This window comes from Daldinia vernicosa (genome assembly GCF_022497035.1).
Source record: "Daldinia vernicosa strain CBS 139.73 unplaced genomic scaffold F5Y00scaffold_59, whole genome shotgun sequence".
In the NCBI taxonomy this organism is placed as follows: Eukaryota; Fungi; Ascomycota; class Sordariomycetes; order Xylariales; family Hypoxylaceae; genus Daldinia; species Daldinia vernicosa.
In genome coordinates, this window is record NW_025953975.1 from 166,461 (window position 1) to 193,693 (window position 27,233).

The 27,233-nt window shown below is 46.1% G+C and overlaps 8 protein-coding genes across 8 annotated transcripts; 4 read left to right on the forward strand and 4 right to left on the reverse strand.

The window, feature by feature from the left end:
• The first annotated feature begins 37 nt into the window (after positions 1-37).
• F5Y00DRAFT_172683 (regulator of V-ATPase in vacuolar membrane protein) lies at positions 38-5,053 on the forward strand. Its single transcript, XM_048004889.1, has 7 exons — positions 38-689; positions 750-3,020; positions 3,068-3,505; positions 3,562-3,808; positions 3,863-4,113; positions 4,164-4,395; positions 4,461-5,053. The coding sequence occupies exons 1-7, from the start codon at positions 414-416 to the stop codon at positions 4,688-4,690; spliced, it is 3,945 nt and encodes a 1,314-aa protein (XP_047861187.1). The 5' UTR covers positions 38-413; the 3' UTR covers positions 4,691-5,053.
• A 1,741-nt stretch (positions 5,054-6,794) lies between these two features.
• F5Y00DRAFT_255451 (alpha/beta-hydrolase) lies at positions 6,795-7,682 on the forward strand (the record flags this gene model as incomplete). The annotated part of the gene is made up of 1 exon (XM_048010292.1): positions 6,795-7,682. The coding sequence occupies one exon, from the start codon at positions 6,795-6,797 to the stop codon at positions 7,680-7,682; it is 888 nt and encodes a 295-aa protein (XP_047861188.1).
• Positions 7,683-9,547: 1,865 nt separating this feature from the next.
• Positions 9,548-10,602, forward strand: F5Y00DRAFT_265792 (glycoside hydrolase family 75 protein; the record flags this gene model as incomplete). The annotated part of the gene is made up of 4 exons (XM_048011838.1): positions 9,548-9,710; positions 9,771-9,991; positions 10,151-10,264; positions 10,333-10,602. 4 exons carry the CDS (start codon positions 9,548-9,550, stop codon positions 10,600-10,602), a joined length of 768 nt encoding a protein of 255 aa, XP_047861189.1.
• Positions 10,603-11,192: 590 nt separating this feature from the next.
• On the reverse strand, positions 11,193-12,137 carry F5Y00DRAFT_246773 (uncharacterized protein). The gene is made up of 4 exons (XM_048009215.1): positions 11,921-12,137; positions 11,827-11,847; positions 11,641-11,754; positions 11,193-11,574 (listed from the first exon to the last, which is right to left on the reverse strand). The coding sequence occupies exons 1-4, from the start codon at positions 11,963-11,965 to the stop codon at positions 11,293-11,295; spliced, it is 462 nt and encodes a 153-aa protein (XP_047861190.1). The 5' UTR covers positions 11,966-12,137; the 3' UTR covers positions 11,193-11,292.
• Positions 12,138-12,675: 538 nt separating this feature from the next.
• Positions 12,676-15,951, reverse strand: F5Y00DRAFT_246774 (fungal-specific transcription factor domain-containing protein). The gene is made up of 3 exons (XM_048009216.1): positions 13,687-15,951; positions 13,299-13,618; positions 12,676-13,245 (listed from the first exon to the last, which is right to left on the reverse strand). The coding sequence occupies exons 1-3, from the start codon at positions 15,575-15,577 to the stop codon at positions 13,024-13,026; spliced, it is 2,433 nt and encodes an 810-aa protein (XP_047861191.1). The 5' UTR covers positions 15,578-15,951; the 3' UTR covers positions 12,676-13,023.
• A 1,881-nt stretch (positions 15,952-17,832) lies between these two features.
• F5Y00DRAFT_265794 (uncharacterized protein) lies at positions 17,833-20,165 on the reverse strand (the record flags this gene model as incomplete). The annotated part of the gene is made up of 5 exons (XM_048011839.1): positions 17,833-18,415; positions 18,479-18,826; positions 18,900-19,210; positions 19,272-19,970; positions 20,028-20,165. The coding sequence occupies 5 exons, from the start codon at positions 20,163-20,165 to the stop codon at positions 17,833-17,835; spliced, it is 2,079 nt and encodes a 692-aa protein (XP_047861192.1).
• Positions 20,166-22,163: 1,998 nt separating this feature from the next.
• Positions 22,164-22,726, reverse strand: F5Y00DRAFT_265795 (uncharacterized protein; the record flags this gene model as incomplete). The annotated part of the gene is made up of 2 exons (XM_048011840.1): positions 22,164-22,423; positions 22,507-22,726. The coding sequence occupies 2 exons, from the start codon at positions 22,724-22,726 to the stop codon at positions 22,164-22,166; spliced, it is 480 nt and encodes a 159-aa protein (XP_047861193.1).
• A 1,873-nt stretch (positions 22,727-24,599) lies between these two features.
• F5Y00DRAFT_265796 (uncharacterized protein) lies at positions 24,600-25,531 on the forward strand (the record flags this gene model as incomplete). The annotated part of the gene is made up of 3 exons (XM_048011841.1): positions 24,600-24,857; positions 24,923-24,955; positions 25,025-25,531. The coding sequence occupies 3 exons, from the start codon at positions 24,600-24,602 to the stop codon at positions 25,529-25,531; spliced, it is 798 nt and encodes a 265-aa protein (XP_047861194.1).
• Positions 25,532-27,233: the final 1,702 nt, after the last annotated feature.

A 27,233-nucleotide genomic window follows, 5' to 3' on the forward strand; every position in this document is an offset into this window, starting at 1 on the left:
ATTGACTTTTCCTTATGCAATATCGGTGCTAATTATATGTATTTAAGCAGGTGTTTAAGACAGGGATTCGCGGCCTATCCCACGTCATACTGCAGTCGCAAACCGACGCGAATTACATACAATTGCAGCGACGACAGGAGAGCACCTGACGTTTTTCTATCAACCCCGTTAAGGCTGCATCACACTCAAAATACAAAATACATGCGCATATTTTAAGCTACCGCTAACGATCCCTGCCAAATAAAACGATAATCCATGCGTAGATCTACCTTCCCTACCCTCCCTTGAACAAGAACGAGTTCGGATTCCGGGAAGAAACCCAAGCGAAATACTTGTATAACCACTATTCTACCCGGCGCTTCACAACCCTAAATCTTTAGACATGTCCATATCGAGCCATTTACGACGATAGTATGAAGGAAGTCCTTCCAGGTCAGCCTGAAGCCAGTCTTCAAGCTGTGTCGACAGGTTATTGGGATGGCAAGCGCGTTATCGTTTACATCACCGGCAATGCCCTCGCGATTCTATCAGGCCCCAAAACTATCCTCCAGACCATATATGATAATGATGAGCGGAAATTGTATGCTGTATCCTTTGATGAATGCTCAGGAAAGATAGCTGCATGCACGGATGCGACCGTGAGGATATACCGGCCTTTAAGCCATGGTGATGATGGTGGTTCGCCCAAGGTTATTTCCCTCCTGTTTTGCCAAAATAGTTATTGTGTAAACTTGGCTGATTGTATATAGTGGGCTTTACAAACATCTTTTGACGTCGATGAAGGCTCAACGCCTATAACTCTGTCTTGGGGAAGCTCTGAGGAGCTCCTCGTTGCGCGATCATCTTTATGGCTTTATAATACGACGTCGACACCACCTTCTTGCCATTGGCAACAGGAGCTAGCCAGCCCTGCCAAAGCAGCGAATCTATCCTACGATTCGTCTTACATCGCGTGTATCGGATATCATGATCGTCTAGTAAAAGTATGGCGGCGGCTGAATTTCAGTTCGGAAGAAATACAATTTGATTTCGGCTATCTTTCGCACCCGCGAGCCGTAACTAGTATACAATGGCGCAAACCATTTCACGTCGACCAGACGATCGAGAATGTGCTATATACATTTTGCGTCGATAATGTCATGCGCATGTGGACGGGTGCAGATAGCTCCAGTCGTCAGTCGTTACTACAACACTGGGGGCAATTGGATCTAGCAGCAGCAGTGCGGGATGAGCGCGAGACAGGTAAACAAAATCCAGTATGGGCCTTCATATTAAGCCAGCGAGATCTCGCCAACGCTACGGAAAGAGCCGTTCAAGAGAGAGGGGATGGTCAAGAAAAGGAAGATGTCGCTCTTCAATATTTACTCTCCATTGCCAACAGAGATACCGAAATTTGCGTCGTTTTCGATGGACGCGGAAGTATGTCCTCTTGGGCCTTAGAGAGTATAGGTAATAAGCTCAGGGGTACCAGTAACGTGGACAATGTCGCGTATGTCAAATCGAAAAACTTGGACTTCTTGGGTTCCGCAAAGGAACACCATGTCGAGATTCTCAGCTATTGTAACAAAAACTCAGGAAACCTTCACATGCTATTTCATCACTTCGATGGAAGGATAGAAGTATTCGAGAGTAGCATTGCTGATTTTCTAGACCCGACTTCCAAGGCCAAAAATCGACTAATCCATCGCGCAACTTGGTCTGGACATTCTGCTCCGGTCAAAAAGATTGTACGAAATTTTAGTGGTCAGGCGATCGTATCAAGGACAGAGCAGGGCGAAAGTATTGTCTGGCGACATACTCCTGGCCCACTGCGAAGAAAATTATTACGACATAATGTTATCCCTGAGAAGCGTCATATACATCGAATATGTTTGATTAGAGGAGGTCGTTTTGTCGTATTCCTACATCATGAAAGTATTTCTGTCTGGGATTGCACTTCATCAACGCATACGCTGCTTGCTGACCTCAAATATCACGTCCGTGGCAAGCCCCTTTGCATCATCGTGCTTCCCCGTGAGCGGGTAGATGACGATTCAGTTGCACATATCGCAACAGTCACCTCGGAGCGGGAGGGCATAGTTTGGGAACTTCATCTGCCTATGGAGAAGAATAATTCTACCAAAGTATACATTAATGGCCGCCTTCGAGAGTTTTGTACGTTCAAATTAGAAGACTCTGGCGACTTGGCCTATGTCTTACCGGTTGATCCTGCTGGTGTTTCACACGTTATATCTGGTTTCTTAGATGTGTTTGCTCGGGACGTTGCTGTATCCTACACTCATGACGGTCGCGTTGAATTTTGGACTGCCAGAGTTTCTCAAGAACGAAGTCAAGTCGAATGGCTTTCGACTTCTTCAATGGAGACTGACATCCCAGAGCCCGCATTGGTCAGTGGCAGCATGATGAAAAAAGCTGCTCTCGTGAATGCACAACGCTCAGAGCTGACGATTTGGGATATTCGAGGGGCCCGGTTAGAATATAAGCAGGATTTTGAGAATCATAACCCAGTGCAAGACCTGGACTGGACGTCTACACCAGATTCGCAGTCAATTCTTGCCGTTGGCTTCCCATATCGCATCATCCTTCTCTCGCAGATGCGCTTCGACTACTTAAATAAAGGCCCTGCTTGGGCGCCGATCCGCGAGATTAATATCCGAGATTTCACACCTCATCCCATTGGGGACTCAACTTGGCTCAGCGATGGCAATTTAGTCATCGGTGCTGGCAACCAACTATTTTCTTATGATAGGACTTTTGAGATAACCGACCGATTGATCCCGAGCGCACGCGTATCACATCGTAAAGACGGGGCCAGAGACCTGTTTGAAATTGTTCAAAGATTAAATGGACCATTGCCAGTCTTCCATCCTCAATTTCTTAGCCAGTGTATACTCGCAGGGAAACATAGTCTGGTTCGGCACGTACTTCTGGCTTTAAACCACACGTTGAAGTACCATGTAGAGGGCGATTCGATCGACGATTATCTGGGCCTGGATCTAGAGGATTTCTACCTCCGTAAAGTAAGTAAGATAAATTTCACTTGAGGGTTAATGTACTAAGCTTTTAGGGATCAATGTCCATTGGCGGCAACGACTCGTCCTATCTTATGTCCCAGATGTCGTTCGATGACACTGACGAAGTATTTACGGAAGAAATCGCCTTGGCTATCTGCGAAAAGCTGCAACAAGTTACTATACCCCAACTTTCTGGCCATGAGCAGATCCAATTGCTTGATATCGTTGAATGCGTTGGAGTGGTAGAGAAGCAGCGTCGCTCGATGGACGAGAATGGTGCTAGGTTCATGTTATTCTTCCGGCAGCACGCGCTAAGAAAGGGCAGAACCAACGAAATTCACATGTCGTGGAGGGAAATCAACTGGGCTTATCATTCTACCAGTCAGGATATACTGACAAATTTTGTATCCCGCCAGTATCACGGCACCATGCTGTGGGAGAATGCCAGGGAAAGCGGTATGTTTATGTGGCTTACAGATGAGGCCGCTGTGGTAAGCTTGATCACTTAAAGTGTCGTGAACTTCTATCTAACCTATTTAATATATAGAAAGCACAGTTCGAAATTGTGGCTCGTAACGAGTACACGAAAAGCGAGATGAAGAATCCTGTGGATTGCAGTCTCTTCTATCTCGCCTTGAAGAAGAAAGCTGTCCTTCAGGGTCTCTGGCGCATGGCGACTTGGAACCGCGAACAAGTACCAACGCAACGGCTCTTGGCGAACAACTTTGAGGACCCCAAGTGGAAGACGACGGCTCTGAAGAACGCATACGCTCTCCTGAGCAAGCGCCGTTTTGGTAAACACTCCTTATGCTATCTATGAAGCACGCATGTACTAACATGAGATGCAGAATACGCGGCTGCCTTCTTCCTCCTCGCAGACCACTTACAAGATGCGGTGAACGTCTGCATCAACCAAATCAAGGATATCCAACTCGCTATCGCTATTGCGAGGGTATATGAAGGCGATAACGGACCCGTATTAAGGAAGCTACTAGAAAACGAGGTCCTAGCCCTTGCGGCTCAAGAAGGTAATCGTTGGCTGGCTTCGTGGGCTTTCTGGATGTTAAAGCGGAAAGACATGGCGGTCCGCGCTCTCATTGTGAGTTTTTATCGAAATTGATTTTACGATCAAAAGCTAATCCCCTGAAGACGCCCGTCTACACACTATTAGAAACACCAGCCTCATCAGACAACCTGAAGGCGAAACTCTTTCTCACGGATGACCCAGCCCTTGTTGTATTGTACGCCCAGCTTCGACAGAAGACGTTGCAAACGCTCCGCGGGGCATCTAAGGTCATGCCGAGGACAGAGTGGGAATTTGTCTTGCACAATGCCAGACTCTACGACCGCATGGGCTGTGACCTCCTCGGCCTAGACCTAGGTAAGTTGCCAAACCTTACTTTTACCTCCTATTCCACATCGATGGCCTCGCTAACCACTATATAGTTCGCAACTGGGAATTCCTCCGACATACTACGCCGACGGCTCCAGACCTTGGCGGCGAGATAGATCCTAGCAAGCTCATACGGCGCCGCCGCTCGCTAGTTGTCCAGGACATGCCTGTGTCGCATGTAGCCCCGACCGATATGAAAACCGGCGGCCACGGCTTCAAGCCACCGCCCAGCGTTTTCGAAGAACCTGATGCGAATTCACTTCTGGATAGTTTTGGGCTCTGATGGATCCCTCAGTAGGCCGGTTCGCGTGGAATGTCGGGAAATGTTGTGTTCTGATAGACGTACTATATCAGCTCTTACGAGCTAGGTCCTGTTTATGTTTTTACCTAATTATGCGCGGAAGATGCTAGCAGGGCGAAGCAGCGGGCGTTTTAAAAGCGTAAAAGTGCATTTAATATGGATCACATCCTCATAGCCGTGTTCTTTCTAGAGCTCCCCATGTAGACGAGTTCTCAGGGGTCGATAAAGGGCTGGTGGGAAAGGAGTGTGTATCTGGCGGTAATGCCGATAGGGGATCAGTTCGAGGCGAGGTCTGTATTATAATATGTTGCTCTAGTTAGTATTAATTAGCAGCTAAAGCGTCAATGTGGTCTATTGGTTGCTTGGTGTGTGTTGGAGTCTAGGACCGGTTCAAGATGTCTGATTCCGACACCTAACTCCAATAACTTGTAATTCGTCAAGCTTCTAGAACTGATCGTAGACTCTGTCCGGACATCCACGGAGGTTCGTAAAACATACATCCATATATCTTACTTCCGTTGTATCTCCAGCCAGCATAATAACCGAGGGAAACAGGCATAGCAGCCGTGCACCGACGTAGAGATCCTTTATTACCTAGGTATTCATTCACTCTCTACACCGCCTGCGAGTCTTTCCAGAGTTCCGCGATGGGAAGCCGAGGTAGTATAGTAATAGGTTGGTCCCGTTGTCCCATCTTCGTTACGGGGGAAAGGGGTATCGTGAGGTGGATCCAGAAGGTATAGCAACAACGTCGGTGTTCCGCGAGGAACCATGAAACTAAACTAGGAAGCTCATATATGGGATAGGTATCCATGAATATACCGAAAGTAGTCTTTGATCTAGATGTCTCATCTACCTAGAATCTTAATGAGGTTGGAACTCGGGAAACATTTACATCGCAGTCTGGTGTTATTGTAGGAACCTTAGGTAGACAATATAATGGGTATAAGCACGGCCAAATAAGCATAGGTGTGTGTGCATGTGCCCAGTAGAATATAAGCGTCTGAGGGCAGTATTGTAATTATTAGGCATTCGGGAGTTCTGTATAGCTTCAAATGATTCAAATAACGATTCATCGCCGAGTTCTTGACCTAGTAAACTCATCCCTACCATCCAATATTCCGAACGTACCTCAAGGCAGACACGTAAGTAACCTTGACATTCTGACGTCGGCGGATATCCTCGTAATGGGAGGTATTGGACAAGCCCGGGCCCATTCCATTGTATGTTGAGCACCTGGTTTGGAAGTGATATGGAGAAATCTCACCATGGTACCGAATATCGCCACGGCATAGCCACTTCGGCGAACCATAGACAGGCTCGCATCGGGGAATATATTACCATGAATGCACAGTGGCTTCATGCGTTATCTTTTTACTTGAGATATATTGACAGTGCTAGGTTACCTTAGTTGCTAATAGCCACTATCTAATACGCTGCTCGACAAGTCACCGTAGTATGTAAGGCTTAATTATAGTATATCCAACGCCTTCTACTGTTAACCTGTAATTAATGATAAAATCAGCGTTTATAAATTAGCCTAGCAAGATTTCATATGTTACGATCAGTATCTTTGAATCTGTCGAGCATAAGGCAGAAAATAACGATGCAGTCCTTGGCTACGCTGCGGGTCGCGGCCTGGGGCCCGAGTTTCGCCCGAACAGTAGGTATACACCATGTAACGACGAGCCGAAGATGCTAAGCAGCCGAGTTAAAGTCCACAGATCTTGGCTGCTCGGTAAAGTACCTAGGTAGGTGAACTATGTATGTATTCACATGCCGGCTGTTGGGGGCCTATCCTAAAGTCAATTTCAGGGTTGCTTTGCTGCGGACGGATTTTACGTGGTCTCGTCGATGCGAGTTCTTATAAGAAGGGCCGTCTATGTAGAATATTCCGAGATAGTTTCTTCATCCCTCACTACAGCCGTGTAGGATAATAAGACAACATCCTCTCCCTTGAAGATTCCTAAACTCGTCTGGTTCGCAAATTCTTCGTGATACTCGAGTCAGAATGCGATACGGATTACTCCTTTCTTCCCTTCTAGGGCTCAATGGGGTTCTAGCGGCCGACAAGGTCCCCATTGGCATGGAGGATGCCTTGACAACAGCAAATATGCCCGCCGAGTTCCTCGAGGACGTGTATTTCGTCGACCATGTCCCCCTCATGGCGCTACAAGCCGACACGCGTATCTCTTATGCTCTATACATCCCAAAGGACCACTATAACCCGGACCCGAGCAAAAGCGCCACTCCCAAGAAACTCCCTTTGCTCGTCTACGTCCACGGCACCGGTCGGAACACGGTTGCCATCTACGATGAGCTCGTCCCCTTTGCCGATTCGACTCCCTGTGCCATCCTTGCTCCCCTGTTCCCCGCCGGCTTGGACGGCCCTAACGACCTCGATTCGTACAAGGAGCTTAAATCGGATACGCTCCGTTCGGACCAAGCTCTACTACAGGTTCTCGACCAAGTCGCCTACCGCTGGCCCGGCCTCGAGATGGAGAAGGTGTTTATGATGGCATTCTCCGGCGGTGGCCAATTCGCCCATCGATTCATGTATCTTTACCCCGAAAAGCTCGCCGCAATCAGCATCGGTGCCCCTGGACGTCCTACATTCATCGACGACACCCAGAACTGGCCCGTCGGAACCAAGGACGTGAAGACCGTATTCGAAAAGACCATCCAGCCGGACGTCATTGGAAAGCTTCCTATTCAGCTCGTCGTTGGCGGTAATGACACCGTGATCCACGGAGACGAGGCTTTCTGGGAGTGGAAGAAGGAGACTCTCGGTAGCGGAGGACTTCCCCCTATGAACAAGACCCGTCTTGAATCGATCCAGGAGCTCCGCGCGTCTTGGGAGGACCTGGGGATTAAGACCCAGTTCGATGTCGTTGGCGGTGTGGCCCACGATGAGAAGGGTGTCCGATCGGCTGTCTTGGGATTCCTCGGCCCTCAGATCAAGAAGAGTGCTTAGAGCCTCATAAGACGACTAACGATAGCCAAGTCGAATTATTCTGACGGTATGGGAAGAACATGAGAAGGATGAGGGGTTTGAAGAGGATACCAGGGGGGTTAAAGAGTATGAGGAGGAAATAGGGGATATAGACTTATTAGAAGGGGCGGTTACACCGAAATATTCGCTGGAGTTATGGTTCTGAATTAATCACATAGCCTAGCTCCAAGCACTCGTAGCGCTTGATGTTCGTCCTGTACATATAAAGTTTTATGGCTTCTCTTTTTCATAAATTGCTAGACATACCTTTCTAATCTGATAGCTCCACTGTGGTCGCGTTCAAGATACCTATGATATGATAACCTAGTCGAAGTAACAACTAGCTTTAGAGTCAAACCAATGAGCCTCGGGGTTTGAATTACGTTTGAAGGATATAGTTAGATGTCTTATGTACTATTGTTTGCGTATCTACCTAGACATCGAGGTCGTTGGTGTCGGTCAGTAAACTTTGGAATAGGGGTAAAATGTTCACCCGATATAATTCAATCATGGATGGTGAAAAGAGCTGTAGGTATGAGTAGTAGATATGATTTGATTAACTACCCAAGTACCTAGGTAGGTAGTTACTTAAACTAAGCTTCATCGTGATCTATGGGGGTAATCTTACCTAGGTACCTTATAAGTTATATATACTTCTCGCCAGGATGCCTGTATCTGGCAGCAGTCCCTCGACCACTTATTTACCTCAACAACGAAGTACCTACATACCGGGATAGTTATCCGAGTATGGGATTGATTTTCTTTCGTACTGCCGTGTATGATGTAGATAGGGTGAAATTCAAATCTTTGCGTGACTACGGGGTATACGAGCGACTTTAGTGAACCACGGCCGCACACGTAATAAGTGATGTAAACTTGTCGACTAACGTACTCTGGGGAAGCCTAGCCTATCGCATCAGGTAATTTTCCACTCAAAACAGCTACCGGACCGGCTAAGAATTCAGAAAAGTCAATTTAGGCTATGGTCGGTCCTACGGTCGTTAAAAACATTTCATCGGGCCGGAAGATTTATATATGTGTCAGGGTATAGTGGGTCAGGGTGGCTACAGGGGCTGTACGAGTATATAAGAGGCGCTTCGCGCCCTCGTCAGAGGTTAGAAGGCCAGGCGTTACTAAGTTCAATACAATCACTACTTGGTCTACTACCCTAGACATTCACTCTATGCATGATTTACCTCACTAGGGCACCCTCCTCCTGACAATATGATATATATGGGAATGATACCATAATACCTACCCAAACGACATATTAATCCGTGATGTTCGAACGCTTAGATGTTCAATTATTTTCTACATATGTGCTTCAGCGGCGGATGTTCCGGACTTATAATTTACTTAGTAAATAAGAATATATAATTACAATTTATCTTATATTCTTGGTTATTCTACACTACTACCTACCTAACTGCGGCTGAAACAAGCTGTCGAGCTGCTGGGTGTTTGGGCTATCTAGTAGTTGAATTCTCCTCAGGATGCTTTTCGTATATTTTACCCAGAGCACATCGCTAGTTCTACCTACCTGCTACTAAGTAGGAACGGCCGATGAGATACAGCCGTATATTCACTAGGAGTTAACGGAATGTCCGACGAGGAGACTGGTCAAGTCAGACTAGGTAGTTGCTATGCGTAGGCAACTTATGTTGAACTCGTGGAGAAGATGATAGGGCCCCTTGGCTAAGGAATTGGTGGAGAAGAGTAGTAGATTATGCCTGGGGGCAAGGTAAAGATATATAGATGACCTTTTCCGGTGTGTTTACCATGAAAACTTGACTCCTCCCGACAAGATACTCAACCCATCCTGAGATATTCTTGCCTTACAGATAAACATGTATTTCAAAACCTGCCTCTTGTCTCTTCTGCTCGTTTCAGCGCGGGCCCGAGACATCCCCTTTAATATAAAGAACTTCTACGAGTCGGTGGTAGCGCAGGGGTCGTGCAAACGGCCGCTGCAGACGGGCTTTTACGACATGGCACACAGCGATGACAATAGTGAGTAGGTAGGACTATCGAAGTACCCGAAGCATCTGCTTAGCTCTATTTATTATCTAGACTTTACCTATTGTGGTGATCATATACAGGATTACGGCATCATCTACTTGCAGGGTAGCGGTGGAAAGCTGGCAAACATGGATATCGCTTGTGATGGACTCATTGGCAAGAACGACGACGGCCGTTGCGACAACGCTCGTTCGAGAAAGAATGAGACTGCTATGAAGCGTCACGTGTCGCGCTACAGTCACGGTGTCCCGGATCTCAACCCATTTATCCACGTACGTATGCTCGAGATTCTTCCCCCTTTCGGCTAGCCTGGGTCTTGCGCGTCCGGAGTCTTGAGCTATAGGAAGTCTCTATTATTCTTTAGGGAGTCTATCCTAACTAGCTCCGATTCTCACGGCTAGGCAAGCGATTACTGACTTTCGTGGTTGCAGAACTACGTAGTGTTCGGCAACACCGGTGTTAAGCCCGGCTGGGTAACGTTCGAGCCTCGGGCCTATGACATCCGGCCCCTGAGCATAATGGCCGTCGTATGTAACAACAAGCTGGTACGTATATCTAGTTACTCAAGAAGTAAGCCTACGCGTATTCTTAAAGAGTATTGACGGAGAAATAGATTTACGGTATATGGGGAGACACGAACGGCGATGACGGTGTAAACCCTAGGGTTGGAGAAGCTTCCATATCAGTTGCTACTCTCTGCTTCGGCCACGATGTAGATGGCGAGGTAGGCTTTGACGAACAGAAAATACTGTATATCGGGTTTGTTGGCCCTGAAGCGGTCCCGGGTCCGCGTGCGTACTGGAAAGCAGCCGACGAGAACGAGTTTCAGGCGAGTATTAGGGGTCTTGGTGATAGGCTTATTCGGCAGATCGGCTTGTATTGATAGGCCATTGGGGTTTATATATATGCCTTGAAGATCTAAATCATACTGGTGGTGGTTAAAGGGAGTTCACATTAAAGTGGACTATCATTCTGAAAATTTCTACTCCTGAAAATTTGGTATAGGTAATTTGTAGCATACTCTTCCCAATATACCCAGGTTCTGTTATTGGCTGTCGGGTTTAAAGTATATTGAGTAGTGGGTTTAGTTATTCTATAATGTTAAAAATATCTGGTTATCTCTCACACTTATAGGCGATAATGAAGGTTGAGCGAAGAAGGCTTAGTTTGCATATACCTTTTTATGACAGCCGGGAGTGGCGTAGGATTAATCTCTTGTAAGCCAGATATGAGATAACCCCTTTCCCGCAGTCAGCCCCCTATTTTTTTTAAGAGTAGCCAATTTACCACGAAATGCTCATATTAACTAAATCTTCATGCTTAAACTAGATACCTTCGATTATGAGTGAGATTATTAAGGTAGAAAGAGTCGGTGGCTCGCGGCTTAGGACTAAGGTATCTGAGCCTTCGAAGATGTCGGAAATTTAACTACCACAAGCAAGTTACTAATCAGATCAGAACGATAATGGTTCCTTATTCTTGATCTGCTTTTCATATGTATAAATCTAATTTAAATATTAATAATAATATCTTCAACGCGAAAAGACCGAGGCAGTCCCTAGACACAACCCAGTCATGGACCTCGGATGCCGGCAAGCGAGAATAAAGCTATGCAGAAACCCATAGCGACCCCCCAGACCACCGTCCTAAAGGGAGTAATCCTGCGGTTCTCCTGCCCCCAAATGTAAATCCACGTGTAGACCACGCGAGCCGCCAAATAGCCCAAGGTCAGATTATTCAGCGTCTCGGCAGGGAGACTGGCGGCATTCCCGGCCGTCACGGCCGCGGCGTAGAAGCCGAGATTTTCAAAGGCGTTGGCGCTCGCTGATTCGGCGCGTAGCAGCCGGCCTTTTAACTGGTTTTCTTGGGTCAGCGACGCCGAACGCCGAGGCTGGTAAATAAATAAACTCCCGCGACTTACTTTCTTGTCTAGTTCAGCGGTCTCGAGCTTGGACGCGAATGAGCGTGGGTTGTTAGGGTCGAAGAACTTCTTGCCTGGACCCGTGAGACCCGAGTACACTCGCGGCAGCAGGGCCTATAATATCATGCGCAAATTGGGATTAGCGAGGGGATGGACGGCGCGCAGAGACTTAAGAGCAATTCGTACCAGAACGATCGCCGCCGGGATCTGTTGAAGGTGTTAGTGTGAATATCTTAAATAGGTACCTAGGATAGGATTTGGAGCGTGGGGAATAACTTACAGTGAAGTAAGAGATATTCTTTTCGAGGCCGAGATACGAAGACATTTTTACTTTAGGTAGTTAATTTCTTTAATTTCTTTTCGGGTTACTTGGTGCAATATCAACACAGGTTCAGTTTCAATTTCTAACCTACGGGTTTCTTCAGAGTTTGTTTTATACTTTTCACGTCACCACGAGTCCACGACCAGCTGGCTACATAGCTCCCATTCTAGTAACCGACGGCAATGCGAATCTTCCATTCTCATTAAAAGTTAAAAATGGTATATTTTAGTGGATCTTAAGCGCAAGGGATATTAATTAGGTAGGTATTTAACCCGACTAGCAGGAACCTTTTGTCGTGTTTAGGTAGCTGGATAACATCGTAGCAGCCGGATTACCCCGTGCTCCACCTCGCCGAGATGATTCGAATTAAGATGACGAATGATTCGGGGTTTGGTGCTGTGACAAGGCTCTTTTGCTGGGTTAAACTAGATTAAGTGTAGATTAGGTTAGCAGGTTAGGTACCTAGTTAAAAGCCATAATTCCTACGGGATCTACTATACGATAGCTGGATAGGTAACCAACCCCCTGAGAGCAATTGGTCCACTTTACTTCGAGCTGAACATTACTAATGTCACATATTAATACATACTGCAACTAGGTATTATCAAAACTAGAAAGTTGAACCGCTTAACCGCTTAACCGCTCTGGCTTATAAACCCGCCCGGAATAGATCGCCAAGGCGAGACATTGATTGTTACGCTGTGCATTTTTAACCCGGCTCGCGGAGCAGTGGTTACATCAGGCGGGCGGCTTGCATCTAAATTACCGAATGCATCTGACCTACCAAGCAGTCATCAGTACGCGCGCTATATGCGCCTATCTTATAATAGTATCATCTACGTATATATGCATACGCGTGTAGTCGACAGCCAAAGTCATTTGTGAAGATTCGCACCATCAAGTCCTCTTACTCGAAATCAATTCGTTCTGGGTATCATAAGCTATCATTTTCTCTATCCCTATCTAATATCACAGAATTAAACCATTATTCGTTGCGAGGCCTCCAGCGCCTAGCACACGAAATATCCGCGCCTTGAGGAACAGGCCGCTAAGAAGACATTTTATACCAAGTCATTAGGACCTCCCCAATCTCCCCATAGATCATTCAGGTCGGAACCGAGCATTTCGAAATTGAAATCGGGATTCGGAATAGGAAGTGTGCTAGAATCTGAGGTTGATGGTAGTAACCACGGCATCGACAGTGGTAAGCCATCCCGCTGCTGATATGACGTGGTCGCCATCTGAATAGTAGGTGTTGTATCCATGGGGAACGGTGTAATTGACTTGGGTATCTGTTAGTAACTCCTCCGAGAAAGGGGACTGGCTTATCACATACCTTTGCTCGGTTAATTGGGTCTTGACCTGTCTGCGAGGAAGTCGAAAGAGGTTGTGGTGGTTGGGAGGAATAGGGCGGAATCTGGAATGCGAGCAGCTTGTAATGTAGACTGATAAACCGTTCTGCCGCGGAAGCCTTGGCTGCCTCCGACGTCTTAATGCCCATGTGCGTCTCTAAAAGGCCGTAAGCCGCGCACATTGACGAGTACCCCCACGGATCGTTATTGCCGCATCTCAGCACGCGGTCTTCTTTCATAGTAATGCACCTCTCAATGAGTCTAAGAGTCTCTTGTGAGTTATACATAATCAGGCTCGACGAATCTATTGGCATCTTATTAGTGTCGCCGTAGAATGAAAATGAAAATAAAAATAAGAAGAGCGTCGTATACCTTTCGGTTGATGCAATGTTACGTTGCAGAGGTTGATGACCGAATTCATTGTGTCTTCACGGAGGAAATAGAGTGTCCGAATTCCTTTTTGGTACAGCCGATCGTGCATTATAACGATGTCTCGAGCCGCGGTATAATAAATGAGCTCCGCGACCTGGTACTTGGAGTTAAATTTCCTAAGCTTTAGGTACGGTTGGAGAAGCGGAATTAGATATTGTCTTAGTTGGAGATGTAGTAATGTATGTGCTAAGATTGGCTTTCGCGAGTGCTCCGGGCCCTTTTCATTGTCCAAATCCCATGATGGTAGTCGGTCGATCTCGTGAGTAATCATGTCGCTATATTGAAGGACCTGCTCCCATTCAAGTTCTGCTGGTGGTCCGGTCAATAGCTTGTTCAGCTCCGTACGAAGGGCGAGACTCTGGCGACTTAAATGTAGATACGACGTATATGTGTAATCGTGAGCTGGACGCGAAATAGGCAGTTCCTGGGAACTTTCGTTGAAGCTATCGTCATCTATATTTCTAGGCGCGTCGGAGTCATTCTGAACTGTATTCATAAGCGTGGGAAGACCTTGGTCAAATGATGACTGGACGTCGAACTCGACTATAGTAGCCCATATTCTTCGTCGCATCTCCGCAATATACGGGGACACTTTCCCTACCACGCGATCAGGGTCCTGATGAAGTCCTACCATGAGACTATCGCGAATCATTGTACCGGATGTAGTCCAAAATCGCTTCTTCTTGATGAGATTCACTCGCTTAGCAAGATAAAGAAGGCAAGCGATTTGATAATGGACGAGTTTGCGGTGTTTCTGGCTTTGCCGCGAGTACCACTCGTCACATGCCTTGACCCATTTCTCGGCCATCTGAATCGAGCTAGATTTAATGCCTACAAATTTGTTGGATGCCTGCATATCCAAGCAGCAGGATACAGAAATCATGGACAGTAGGAGGGCGGTAAATGAGGCGGTGTTTGTCTTGGATGGGTCCCAGTATGTCTCATACTCGGCTTTGAAGGTTGGTATGTGAACGACGCGATGAATCTGCTCGAACTGATCTAGATACACGGCGACGAGAGAGTCTGTTTCTTCTTTAGAAGGGAGAAGCGACTCTAGACCAACGTCAGACTCGGTAAATTTCTTGTCGCGGTCCTCCTTTCGCTTTCTGCGATCCTTCTTTTGAATATTGAGAGGTTTGAGCCACTCCTCGGCCGTCTCTCTCATGAAATGAAATATACCGGTAAGTTCCTGAAGGGACGACCATGCGTTGTGCGGGCCAAAGTATTTAGTCTTAAAGTCATGCCCCCGCAAATTCCCGTATTCAAACAACTCGATATTTTGCGGAGTGCATGTAGGATTTGAAGGTACAGACTGACCATCTTTGACAGAGTCCTTCAAGGTCGATGGCGAGGCCACCATTGTGCTACCATCAACCGATGCTTGTTTTGATAAAGCACTTCTCAGTTGGGCAACTTCGAGTTCAAGTCGCCGAATCCTGTCATGATCACGTACAGCATCTCTGAGCACAGACGGCTCAACCTCGCGACGGGTTGAGGGAGGATTCGTAGAGTGACGACGGGCGTCGGAACTAAATGACACGGGAAGAGCAGAAGGGGTAAAGGAAGGTTTCTCTCCTGCGGGGACCGCCGTTACGCCGGGTCTCGACTCATAAGTACACCTCTCGGGTGTCCCGGATTTGATACAACGATCACAAGGCAGCTCCCTAGAGCATGAAAGCTTTCGGCGGCGGCACTCTAAACATGAAAGCCTTACTCTTTGCCGCTTCCGTGCGGGGCCTTGATGATGATCCTCTTGGTCCTGGTCTTGGTCTTGGTCATGCTCATCATCCTCGGATGGCTGAGGCGCGTTACTGGCTTGGGCATCAACCATCGTCCTGGAGGTGAATTCACGGTAATAGGGTATGGTACGAAATTTGGCCAGGCTTCCGGTCAAGTCGAATCTGCTAGATTGATAAGATGGATTGAGAATAGATTGAATTTTCTTTTTGTTACATACCTAGACATTGGAGAAGACGATGAATCACAAACGTCCGTAGACTCGAAAGCAGTTCGGAGTTCCGAGGCCCGACGCGGAATTCGGATTTAAGTGGCTCGCGAAGAAAGAGGCAGCAGTTAGATTAGTCAGATTAGTGATTAGGTAGTCAGGACAGCTAGCAGTACAGTACGCCCCCTGAAATAATGTTATTCAGCGGACCCCTAGAGCTACTTCGCTGAGATCCTGAAGCGTATATCTATTGCCACCCTGGGAGGTCGTTATAGTCTTCTAAAAACGTTGTTTCGGAGTATTTTATGCTATAAAACCCTGGTATAATAGTTGAGATGCTTTAAAGGGCGTTGTTCTATTCAGAATCCGAAGCCCTGCTTTGTATCGTGCACGTCCGAAAAACTAACATTATTTCAGGGGGTGTAGTGTACAGTGTGCGGGGTAAAGTTCAGGGAAAGGCTTTGGGGTGCGGCTGGGATAACCTCGGATGTTTACATAAGGTCGATTAAGTACCTAGGTAAACTCGGGCCTTTGTGTAACCTCGCGGGGTGGTTTTTAATCATAACCATACGTATAAATATTTGTAAAATATTATAAATTTTAACCTATCTTTATTTTAAATTTATTAAACGCTGTTTTTAAAACTTACACCTATAATGGTATAAGTTATGCGTTATATATAATAAACGGGCGTAACTTGCGAAAATAACTTAAGATAACTAAGTTGAATCGTCCATGATCCATCTTCTATACTGTACTGTCGGTACCTGTACACCCGATCTTGTCCACTTATAACTTAGATGGAGACTTTCGACAAGACAGCGACGAGACAAAGGCTCTCATGCTTACTGTGGCTGCATATACCTCTTGGTAGCGAGTTCTCCTAGTCGTTTATGCTGTAATACTGTATACGGTATCTGACTTACCGAGTCATCTCGAGCGCAAGTCCGGTGTGTTGAGTTGATTAATCTCTATCGTTCTCTTTCGTTGACTGGTTGATAACCAAGCGTCATACGCCAATCAACCCCTTCTTCGAGATATCGGCCAACCTTTGATCGACGATAGTGAATTTACTTGCATCGCCCCCTGTTACAGCTCAGAAAGGCGTAAAATAACCGGCGAACCACTGCTAACGATTATCTTAATACATAAGTACCCTACCCTTTTGATGTCTTTTTATAGCTGTATAGAAACCCTGGATAGTGTTTAGTTTATCCCCATGCAAAATTATGCACGTCGTCTCGAGAATAGAGTATGTGGGCTGCTCATTACTATGATGTGAGAGACGCGAAGGTCCAGTCCCTACGCTTTTGCACGTAGGCCTGCCACTGTCATTTTCGAGGTCTTACCTCGGAGCAGCAAAATACATGTTACCCTCTTAGCTGCGGATAGATCTAGGCCTCGTTCTTCGAAACTCGAGAATCCCACGGGAAAAAGAAAAGAAAAGAAAAGACGAAAGATGAAGAATTCCAAGAAGCGAATAGCGAACATTAGTTGGTAATCCCCTCACCCCAGCGCTGAGAAACTGGTGAGAGTCTGGAGAAAATGAAAACCTTTTTCGCAGCGGCTGACTCCTATTCCCGGGGTATATATGTACTTAACGCATCATAGCCAAATCCATCTAGCAATTTAAGCATTAAGGGTAGGAAAGAAGAAATCAAATCAAAATGAAACTAAAAACGAATTTGACAAGTCGTGTAGGTAATAAATATTTGCCTGGTCGCATATGATGTGGTCTGCGGTGGTCTGCGGTGGTCTGCGGTGGTCGCCGAACGTGGGTGGCAAATCTCCCCTTTAAAGCAAGGAAGCATACAGGCGGCGGCTCAAATAGCGGGGGCGAAGGGGTGATCCCTCCTAGACGGAACATCATCGTCATGATTGGCCCTGGCATACCGCATCGGCCACCACTCCGAACCCTACTAGGGGCAGTCTCTGGATAGGCAGGGGTACAGAGAGTGGCGCGACGTGGCCGAGTGTGACCTGCCGTAGCGAGCGTCATTGGTTACTGATTATTATAGAACGCACCCCCTTGGGTCGAGCTCTTATAATTCAGAGTTCGACGGAACTGACAGAATTGTCAGAAGATCCATGTCTAAAATCTGAAAATAAATCGCTTAACTGCTTCCTTATGCTCTGGAGCGTTAGGGATACCGTGGTAATATGACGTTGGGATTGTCCTGTTCCATGGCTGCTTGTATGTGGCGTTCCCACCAGTGGACAAACTGGTTGAGCGTTCGCTCAGAGTTTTCATCTGCCATGCTGAAAATTCCTATGGGCCACCCAGACCGAATTTCAACGGCCATGAAATTTGGCCGGCCATCGCCTTCTTCGATTTCGGTGATATCTCTGAACAGCTGAGCATCCTCGGCACTTAATGACTGCCTGAACAGGCGGAAGACTACTTCCGCCACGTAGTAGTTTTGGCCCTGCTCCCACAATCCTTTGGCGCAGAGTAGAAGTGTTGATCGTATTGCCTCGTGGGCCGCCGAACCCTTCTCAACCAATGAGGCGTCTTTCAGAGTGCCGAACCCTAGCAGGGCTAGTAATTGGACGAGCGTGATATCGAGAGACTCGAATCCGTGGCGCAGATAGTAGGCCCGCAAAAGCGTCTCGAAACAAGCCTTTGAATGCTTGACAATGATACCGGGATTCGCTTCGGCATGTATATAACCCATCTGCATGAACGGCTCGAAGAGACTGATGAGAAGCACATGGTAATACATACTGAAAGTTATCAGTAACGCGATTATGCCCGGGAAACCCGTTGCAAACAATAGACGACCTTACTGTATCTTGAGATGTGACGGCATAACAGCATCTTGAGCTTGGAGCGGCTTTGGTAGATTCTCATACCAAGTCGAGAGTCTCGCTCTAAACTCTACGGCAGCATTAAGAGACATTCGGTTGAAGTTCCTCGCATGGCTAAACGACAGTGCAGTAATCTCATTCATGATGACGCGGAACTGGGAGACCGTCCTGAACACCAAGCCATTGAGTATAGGTACCAAGTCGCGGCCGAGGGGATATTTCACCCATATTTCTCCGTAAAATGCCGAGGCATCATCGATGTCAGGGAGCGGACGATTTGGCGGGTCTTTAACTAGCGGCGGTTGGAACGTGTGGAAAGTGGCGAGTCTATGGTAGGTCTCAGTACAAGTAACATTATCTAGGGCCCTTCGTACCGGGTGAGTGAGGGTAAGGGACCTACGCTTGCCAGTTGAACAGACACCACGCCGTTGTTCCGGCAGCGACCTGCCATTCCTTACTTTCATCCGGCCCAGGGGAGAAGAGAGAGAGGTCTCGAGCAATTTCGATGGATTTATATGTGTAGATCCAGCTTATCTCGTCAATACCATTGAGATTGCACGTCAAATTGATAATGGCCGCTGCTTGAGCCGTGGTAATCGCGGGTTGTGCCTGTTCGAGTTCGAAGAGCCTGCGGGCTTCAGCAAGAAATCGATAGCCTAGGTTATCCGGATTCCAATATTCGGCCCTATTCTTCATCCGACTATAGCCATGCTTCACGATACATTAGCGTAGGCGGTCTAAAGCGCTGCTTTGGTAGAGGAGCCGTCCTTACCCACGCAGCACCGAGAACAGCATTTACTAGCAGATGGGAACAAAATCGCTTGCTACCAATGAACATATCGTCAAGAAACAAATCTTTATGAAAACAAGGATGGAAAGGATATATAAAGACAAAGTATATCTGCAAAAGAATGCGTAGCATAGGGTTATCCGATGAAACTGTTGTCCAGCTTGACACGTCCATAGACGATATTCGAGGATCAACGAGTTCGACGGTGTGATATGGCGCAAGATACATCTTCTGAGACTCTTCCGCGACGTCTCTTAGTATTTCTATGTACGTTTGTGGCTGGTGCGACTGCGTACTCGTCTTCTCATATACGGTCGACTGGAGATATGGATTGTACCATTGATTTAAAAAGGGAGGCATCTCCCGGAGGTACGGAAATTCATACCGGAATCGAAGCTCTGGCTTGAGCGAAAGCTGGAGCAGCAAATCACCGTCTTGGACAGCCTTGACGATGGTTTGCGCATCTTCGCCCATACGGAGTCGTTGCAAGACTTGGGCAATTTCTTCGTCAGGTCGAGATCGAAGAATCCCAAAGAGATCTTCGTACGCTTGGCATTTAATTTCGAGGTCGGTCAACTTGCGTTTCTGCGCTCTCAGGTGTGTTTCTGTCGGGAGTGTCGTGTATTCGCAGGGCGTTTGTCGTTCGACGCAGACGGAACATCGCGGTCGTTCGGCGGTGCACTACATTTTAGTCAGCCTCAAATTAGGTATTATTGAGGAAGATAGGAAGGGTTCGACCTTGCTCTTTCGTTTTCGGCAGGCCTCACAAGCCGCTGGAGCGGCTATTCGTTTTACACGATGTTGGGTCTGCGATAAACCGTCCACGCGAGGAGGGTTGGGGGAGTTGGGCAAAAGTGGCCGTAGAGGATGCGACATACAGAATACGCGCAAATCCAAGACACTATGTTCACTAATAGAGGTATTATTGTTGAGATTATAAATATCTTGGGGTGATTATTCTGTATAACAAATCTCGAGAAGAAATCGCTGCCTACTACGTACGTTCTTGATAACGAAATGCTTTCGTTCCTCGTATTTGACTTTTACTTGAATACCTATATTATTCGACTGAGCTAGAGCCGGGTACATCTAACAGACAGGGGGCGAGATCTGTGAGCCTAGGTGGTCCTGGGTGGTCCAAAAGTGGCGTTTGCATGCAAAACAGAGAGAATGCAACCGAGATAGGCAGTATTAGGCCCACATGATGTCCTGTTTCTCTAGCAATACTTGGTAGCGGAAATGGAAGATGCGTCGTTGGTGATTACGTTTTTAGAGCTTCTTTAAAAAGCTGTACATAAAAATTCATTTAAGCAGACCGGGATGGCTAAGGAGTGATCCACAAGTGGCTTCTACGTCTTAAATACCTTGTAAAGAAGTCTTGGTATTATTCATTTCGAAGTAGCGTGTCTAAACAGTTACCTTTAAGACCTAAATGCTATGCTGGTAAAAAAGAGGAAAAAAAGAGGTTTGATAACTGTAGATACGGAAATCTACCTGAGCTATCTATTGGGTTTCCCGGTTTCTGTTTATAAGCGTGGGTGTAAAGGTTGTACATATATCGGAGGTCTATTACATCGTACTTGGGAAATGCCCCTTATATGGGTGACATAACGTCCTAACCAAGGTGCTCTTACAACCTTAGGGAACTATTACGGCTTAGTCGCTTAATTACAAACGGAAGCTTTTTACCAGAGTTGGCTGCTGATATTCCGTCATTGTAATGGGGAAGATTTGCGTAGATTAAGTACCTATCCTTTAAACCCCGTGTTAAAAGAGCAAGTCCGAGGCATATCAGGGGGTAATTAGTGTAAATATCCAATTTAAAGAAACTTGAAAAATAATTATTCTGGTGTACGCTAAAGAAAATGATGATGTACTACCTAGGTATGTTTAGTAGATGCTTACTATTGGGCTATAATATAATATGATAGTAATGGGTTAAATAGACTCACTGACGTATATATTATATAAGTGATAACTAGTACAATACTTTTCTGGACCACAAGTAAAAACATAGGTATGTTATGTGGGACTGAACAGAAGATCTCCCCTTGCGTCTGCTTGTTCTCGTACCCCCAAGGTGTTATTCTTCGATATTAGAATTCTCGTATGGACTAGCCGCTCAACAGGAGCAAGTGCCGGAAGCATACAAGCGATAGGGCCACAAGACCGAATACAGCTCCACCTAATTTCCCCCAAGGCTACTATGGTAAGGTATTTTTCGCCTTTAGCGGCTGCATTCACGCGACTGGGCCGAATACTATGTGTGTAAACGCTATAACGTTTGGCCACTTCCATCCTAGCTTACTCTCCGTAATCTATTGAGTATCAAAGCGAGTACCCCCTCGAAATCCTTCCCCATACCCGGAACCCTCACTACTTATAAAACGTCGCCCCATCGCCGTGTCAATGCCCGAACGATCGATCAGTGTTAGCTCCAAGAAGTTTAAGAAGCAGAGAGGAACCTTCAACATCCTACACTTCGTTCAACCCTAACCACTTTGCTTAGCGTTCTCTCTATGCCTCCCCCCGGTCATGTATTTCCGTATAATCATACAAACTCCACATGCCGTGTCAAAACTGTCCTAAGATGGGCTAAGAAGCGTGGGAACAACGAAGTTGTTCCACGAAGAACCCTAAGCTAATTACGGGAGCTTATGGCTATACACACTGGGAGCATCCTTTGTTCTAGATGTCTTATTTAGAACTCCAATAAACACCTCACTGTTAAGCTCGATAACTTCCTCCCGCCAACGTATCTGTTATGGACTTCAACGCGTTTCCCTCGGTCGCAAACCCCCTTTCGCTTTCCTGAAGACCCGTTGTCTACCTCCCTACGATAGCCCTTAGTAACCGCGACGCGGTTTTCTAAGGCTATGCTAGCTTTTGGGTGTTCCTAACTCCGAAGTCATCATCAAGCAAAGATGATGGCAAATTGGATTGGATTAACTTGGATTGCCTGTGCCCGCGTTTGCCTTTCTGTATAAAGTTCACGTCTACGTTATCCCCTACGTCTTCTAAGTCCTCAACACCACGCACTCTTCGCCTAGTTGGAAAGTGTGATGGCTGAGCGATTTGATGCCGTCCTGGTGGCTTAGTTGTCAAGCTATTTTTCAAAGGGGCAAGACGGTGACCTTCAATAGACGGAGTGAGAAGCCACGGAACGTCACAATAACGCGGAGGGGAAATTAGCCATTTGCAAGATCGCCACGAGTACCGCTAGGCTTCGCAGGATCATTCGCAGCAAGATCGAACTGGTTGAAACCACTGTTTCTTCCGATGATCTCTGATATGGAGATCCCCCATCCCAAGACGTGGAAGTTATCGAGGAAGTCAAATTCTCGAGTGGCAAATTCCATATCTGGTTTTGGGGGAGCAGGAATGTTGGTGTTACTATGAGGATTATGCAGGTCTAATGGGTCAACATTGCATTCCATTGTTCCCGTTCTGATGCCTGTAGGTTGGAGCCAGGCGAACGGATTGCTCTGCCACAGACAGGTGTAATTGATCACCTAAGCGGACGAGGTGCGGACTGTGACGGTTAAAGAAGCCAGGGACAACCGTTGGGGCCTGTGGATTGAGAAATATACGGATGGCATTAGCCAAGCTATCTAGGAGGTTAGCTCATCAAATAGAAAAATAATACGGAGAGTTTGGCGGCAAATAGTGGTAAACCCCTTAAAGTCGAAGATCGTGCTTGGTTATTTGTGGACGCAGACGTGTTTCTACGTTTATTCTCGAAACTAGGAATAGCCAACTACGTCACTATTTGGCCGAAAGTCATCACGATTCGAAAATCTGGAGAGCTCGGGGCTAAGTACTAGCCGGTAAAATTAGCTGTATTTTTCAACAGTGGTATGGTTATATCAAAGGTTCATGCAGTCTGATTTACTCGGTCCGGCGGCGAGTGATGTAAAAGTAACGGTAACTCTCCGAATACATATTTGAAAGAGTCATGTACGTTACAATAAAGCTATGTCTAAAGTAACTAGCCGCGCCTCCACATTCGGAGCGCATTCCGTCACGATATATTGGCCAAGAATATTGGAGCCACCAACTATCCATATATCTTATTCCAGTACTGTACTACACTTAAAATGAAATCCATACCTAGTAGTCTAGACGATGATAGAATGCCGTCTATTGATTTGACCCTAGCCCTTTGGGGTACGCGGAGTGGCGAAGTCTTGTAAGAATAAATGTAACTGAAAGTTGGAATACAACAAACAAAGCACATATGTCGCGGGTCGATATTTTTATTTCTTAAGATATCACTTACCCTATTAAAGTTTAACCTAATAGATATTATCGACTTGATAACTAAGTTGGGTTTCCATGTAGCTGATCTGTTATAAGTGACATTTTAAAATGGAAAAGCCATTTAAAATGAAGAAACAATTTACCCCTCCAAACGCTTAGTTCTAACTTTAAGTTGTCAAATTGTAGCTTTACATGTAATGAATGCTATAAACACACCATTAAGATGACGTCGTCGGTTTAATTATTAAAGGTAGGTATAATATAGCAAAGTTGATCTGCCCGCTTCAATGTTGTTCATCCTCTTTTCTTTACCGTAACACATGCTTACCTAAGCCACCTTTGGACTTTCATGTCACTCAACTGTATAAGCCATGTGGATATAAATAGGTGCTTAAGTAGTTGACTAATACTGTACCAAGTCTAATATTACGTCTTCATATTTGTAAAACTTTTAACCTAAGCTATAAGTTTGTTTCCTTAATAGATCGCTTTTCATCCACTTACCTACCTTAGGTACTTAGGTAAATAGGCGAGTACCTCTTGAATTTAATGGCAACCCTTACCTGGAAAGGTGAAAAGAGCTTATTTGAAGGTGATAAGTTTTAGCAAACTTGAATTCTCTTTCAGTAGCCGTTTCTATATAAAAATAGCATACGTTTGTTGTTAGTTGTGTACCCTGTTGCGACCGTTACTTTCCTACCGCATGAGAGCATATTAACCCTATTACGCTCTAGTGGCGCTAACTCTTAGGTCTGGTTAGGCTAGATTTCTAGGTATTCGTAAGTTAAAGAGAGGTATTAGACCATGTAAACGATTCTAGGCTCTGTTGACATCATATTCATATAGCCATCGTCAATTCGTAACACCATGTACAATATGACCAAATCTACGGTTCTTTAGTAGTTTGTCAACTGATGATTTTGGGCTCTCTCTATTGGCTATTCGGAGCCGGCTCCGGAAGTTTTTGCAGTCTTCCTTGTCGAGCCCCAAGTTTCTATCTATTTCTCTGGAAATGATCAAGTCACCCAAAATCCATGAAACCCACGATTGATGGCAACCTTTGCCTCTGATTGGTTCTGCTCTTCTCAGCTGATCTCCGATTCTATTGACCCTTTCGAGTTACTAAGTACTTGTGTATCGGGTAGCAAAACCGCATATGCTGTGTTCTCGATATCGGCCAAGTTGTGGATTATGGAGCCGAGGAACTTCAAGAAGCTCGCGCCAGCACCGGCCTCACCTAGTAGTGTTGAAACCTCTAGTCAGACACCTATATCTATACCGGGTCCCCGCAGAAACCTAACAAGGAATGTAAGTGAGGTTCCCACACGCCAACTAGGAGGATGTTCTTCCGCCCATAACACCCTCCATCATAGGCTTGCTCCCCTTGCAAACTCAAGAAGGCAAAGGTAAGAACACCAGTATGATGGAAGTGTTTCATGATTCCCCCTAGCAGCTCGAAGCTGAAGGTTTCGCAGTGTGACGGAAACCGACCCCTGTGCGGGAGATGCCAGAAAGCCGGCGATACGTGCCTTTACGAAGCGAACAAAAGGGACATCGGAAGATTACAGCTACTAAGCGAGTCCGACGCATCTAGATTGCAGAATTTCGAAGTAGTGTTTGGGATATTGCAAAATGGGAACGACTATGAAGCTGCCCACCTATTTTCTCAAATAAGGGCCGGGGAATCTATTGAAACGCTTGCGCCTGCATTAACTACTTCCCTTTTCCAACCTTCAGCTTCAACGCCGTCCAATCAAGTAACGTTAATATCAGGTCAGGCAACGGCAACTACACACGATGGGTCCGAAGACCCTTCTTCAACAGTAGGGTCGGAAAGTTTTATGGACCTCCTATTTGACCAAAACGGCTGGGCCCAGCCTGATGATGGCATTGACGGCTACGATTCCCAAATAGCCCAGGGAGGATCACACGGCCATGTCCCTGATACCACCCATACCGATGGCCAAAAAACCCAATTCTAGTCAACTACCTTGCACGACTTTCCAATACCTCTCTATCCGACCTCAACTTTAAGAAGTCGGTTCGGGAATCTTTAGCAATCTTCCATCCTCGACTAGTATTAACTGGACCGACGGATTGTAATGCTATCGACGGATATCCTATGAAGAATATATGGGGAATAACTTGCGTTAGTTGCCACCGTAACTCGAGCATAGTACGGCTTCGCGCTGACATAGGATATTATACTTCATAGTAAGTCCTTTTTGGTTTGAGAAGAATGCTTAATCATTCGGCAGGTGGTCAATTCCACTTCAGATGATAGCTGCTAACGTTTGAATCCTAGTTGCTAGTATAATTCGCAGACCCCGGTCTTACTCGTTTACATCGGTAGCTGACGCAAGGCTCCTCTCGTCTTTTATTGCCATATAAAGATATCTAGGAATGATGGAGACTGTAAAATACCTAGCTGGGGATTAAATATAAAAGGGGCTGGGTGGCAATAGTCTGGATACATATCGGGGTTAGGTTAAAGATGGGCCAACGGTCACGCGAACATACCGCATTGCCACCCCGTTTAGGTATATGATGGTCAACACGAACCTCGAGATCTACCTAGGAGAATAGTCAAAATACATGACCCATACTCCGGCGGCTAGTACGAGGTATCTTTTTGACATCTTTCTGCTCAGAAAGATGGCTGCATTTATGCGAATACGCAATGCGCTTCTCAGACGGCCCTTGAGCCGACCTGATCAGCTGGCAAGGAAGATTGTCGGACTATGCCGAGGCCATTCGCGTAACGAAGAGAGGAGAATATCAATTACCGCCTCTTGAATTATAGGATTATATTGCACTAGCAGTAAGATAGATCTATATACATAAAAATAGTAGTTCGAGAGCAAACAACACCAACGCTACATTGACTTCGTGACCCCGCAACTATTTTTTTGATGGTCTCCCCAGATATCAAGTCTACGTACTTGTCAATATACTGCATCTTTCCGTCGCTAAGAATATGCGGCTCCTATTATTACATGCTCATGCCTGGATTTATATAATTCGCCTAATAGAAGTGGAACTTGTCGACTAACACATAGTAAATCGACACTTAATACGCTAACTAACGAGGACTAGCTAGAGTTTCGAGAAGTTGATCCTGGTCAAGAAAATCGGGAGCGAAGCGAACTTACGTGGTTTTTGACTATGATTGCTCACCTAAGGCGTACTATGCTGTCCAGAATAATCTCCAATGTGGGACTTCGTAGGACATTAACAAGTTGCGCCTCCGCGCCTCGTATTTGAGCGCGCATGCCGTACGTTGCCTAGCTTATTGGAAATTCTTGTTATGAAGGCAAATACGATGGCTACGTAATTATGAAAATTTGTCGCAATTCTTTTGTTATATATTGCATAAATCACAGACTTTTAGGGACACGATGACTCCGGATCTCGCGTGTTATAATCCGAGCAACCACTATCCTCGAAATTGAAGCCGAAATTGGAACGACTGTATTAAACATAATAGCTATAAATATTTACCTATGACAGTAATAAAACATATAGTTGATTAACGTATGTTAGCACAGTATACCTGCTAAAGAGACGTAACTGTAGAAGTAGAAGGTAGAGGAATATACCCTCCGAGTACACTGCGAATAACTCACTGGAGAGTGCCGAAATTTGGCGGCTCAATTTGGCGTTGTGACCTCCTCGTTACGCCAG

What these genes read in the sequence shown, in the direction of transcription:
- F5Y00DRAFT_172683 (XM_048004889.1), top strand. Translation starts at nt 414, where the DNA reads ATGAAGGAAGTCCTTCCAGGTCAGCCTGAAGCCAGTCTTCAAGCTGTG. An exon ending in ATGATGGTGGTTCGCCCAAG is followed by an intron (nt 690 to 749) that starts GTTATTTCCCTC and finishes GATTGTATATAG; the next exon opens with TGGGCTTTACAAACATCTTT. An exon ending in TTACAGATGAGGCCGCTGTG is followed by an intron (nt 3,506 to 3,561) that starts GTAAGCTTGATC and finishes TTTAATATATAG; the next exon opens with AAAGCACAGTTCGAAATTGT.
- F5Y00DRAFT_246773 (XM_048009215.1), bottom strand. Translation starts at nt 11,965, where the DNA reads ATGTCTTCGTATCTCGGCCTCGAAAAGAATATCTCTTACTTCACT. An exon ending in TCCCGGCGGCGATCGTTCTG is followed by an intron (nt 11,755 to 11,826) that starts GTACGAATTGCT and finishes ATGATATTATAG; the next exon opens with GCCCTGCTGCCGCGAGTGTA. An exon ending in CCGCTGAACTAGACAAGAAA is followed by an intron (nt 11,575 to 11,640) that starts GTAAGTCGCGGG and finishes CAAGAAAACCAG; the next exon opens with TTAAAAGGCCGGCTGCTACG.
- F5Y00DRAFT_246774 (XM_048009216.1), bottom strand. Translation starts at nt 15,577, where the DNA reads ATGGTTGATGCCCAAGCCAGTAACGCGCCTCAGCCATCCGAGGATGAT. An exon ending in AACATTGCATCAACCGAAAG is followed by an intron (nt 13,619 to 13,686) that starts GTATACGACGCT and finishes AGATGCCAATAG; the next exon opens with ATTCGTCGAGCCTGATTATG. An exon ending in ACCCAATTAACCGAGCAAAG is followed by an intron (nt 13,246 to 13,298) that starts GTATGTGATAAG and finishes CAGATACCCAAG; the next exon opens with TCAATTACACCGTTCCCCAT.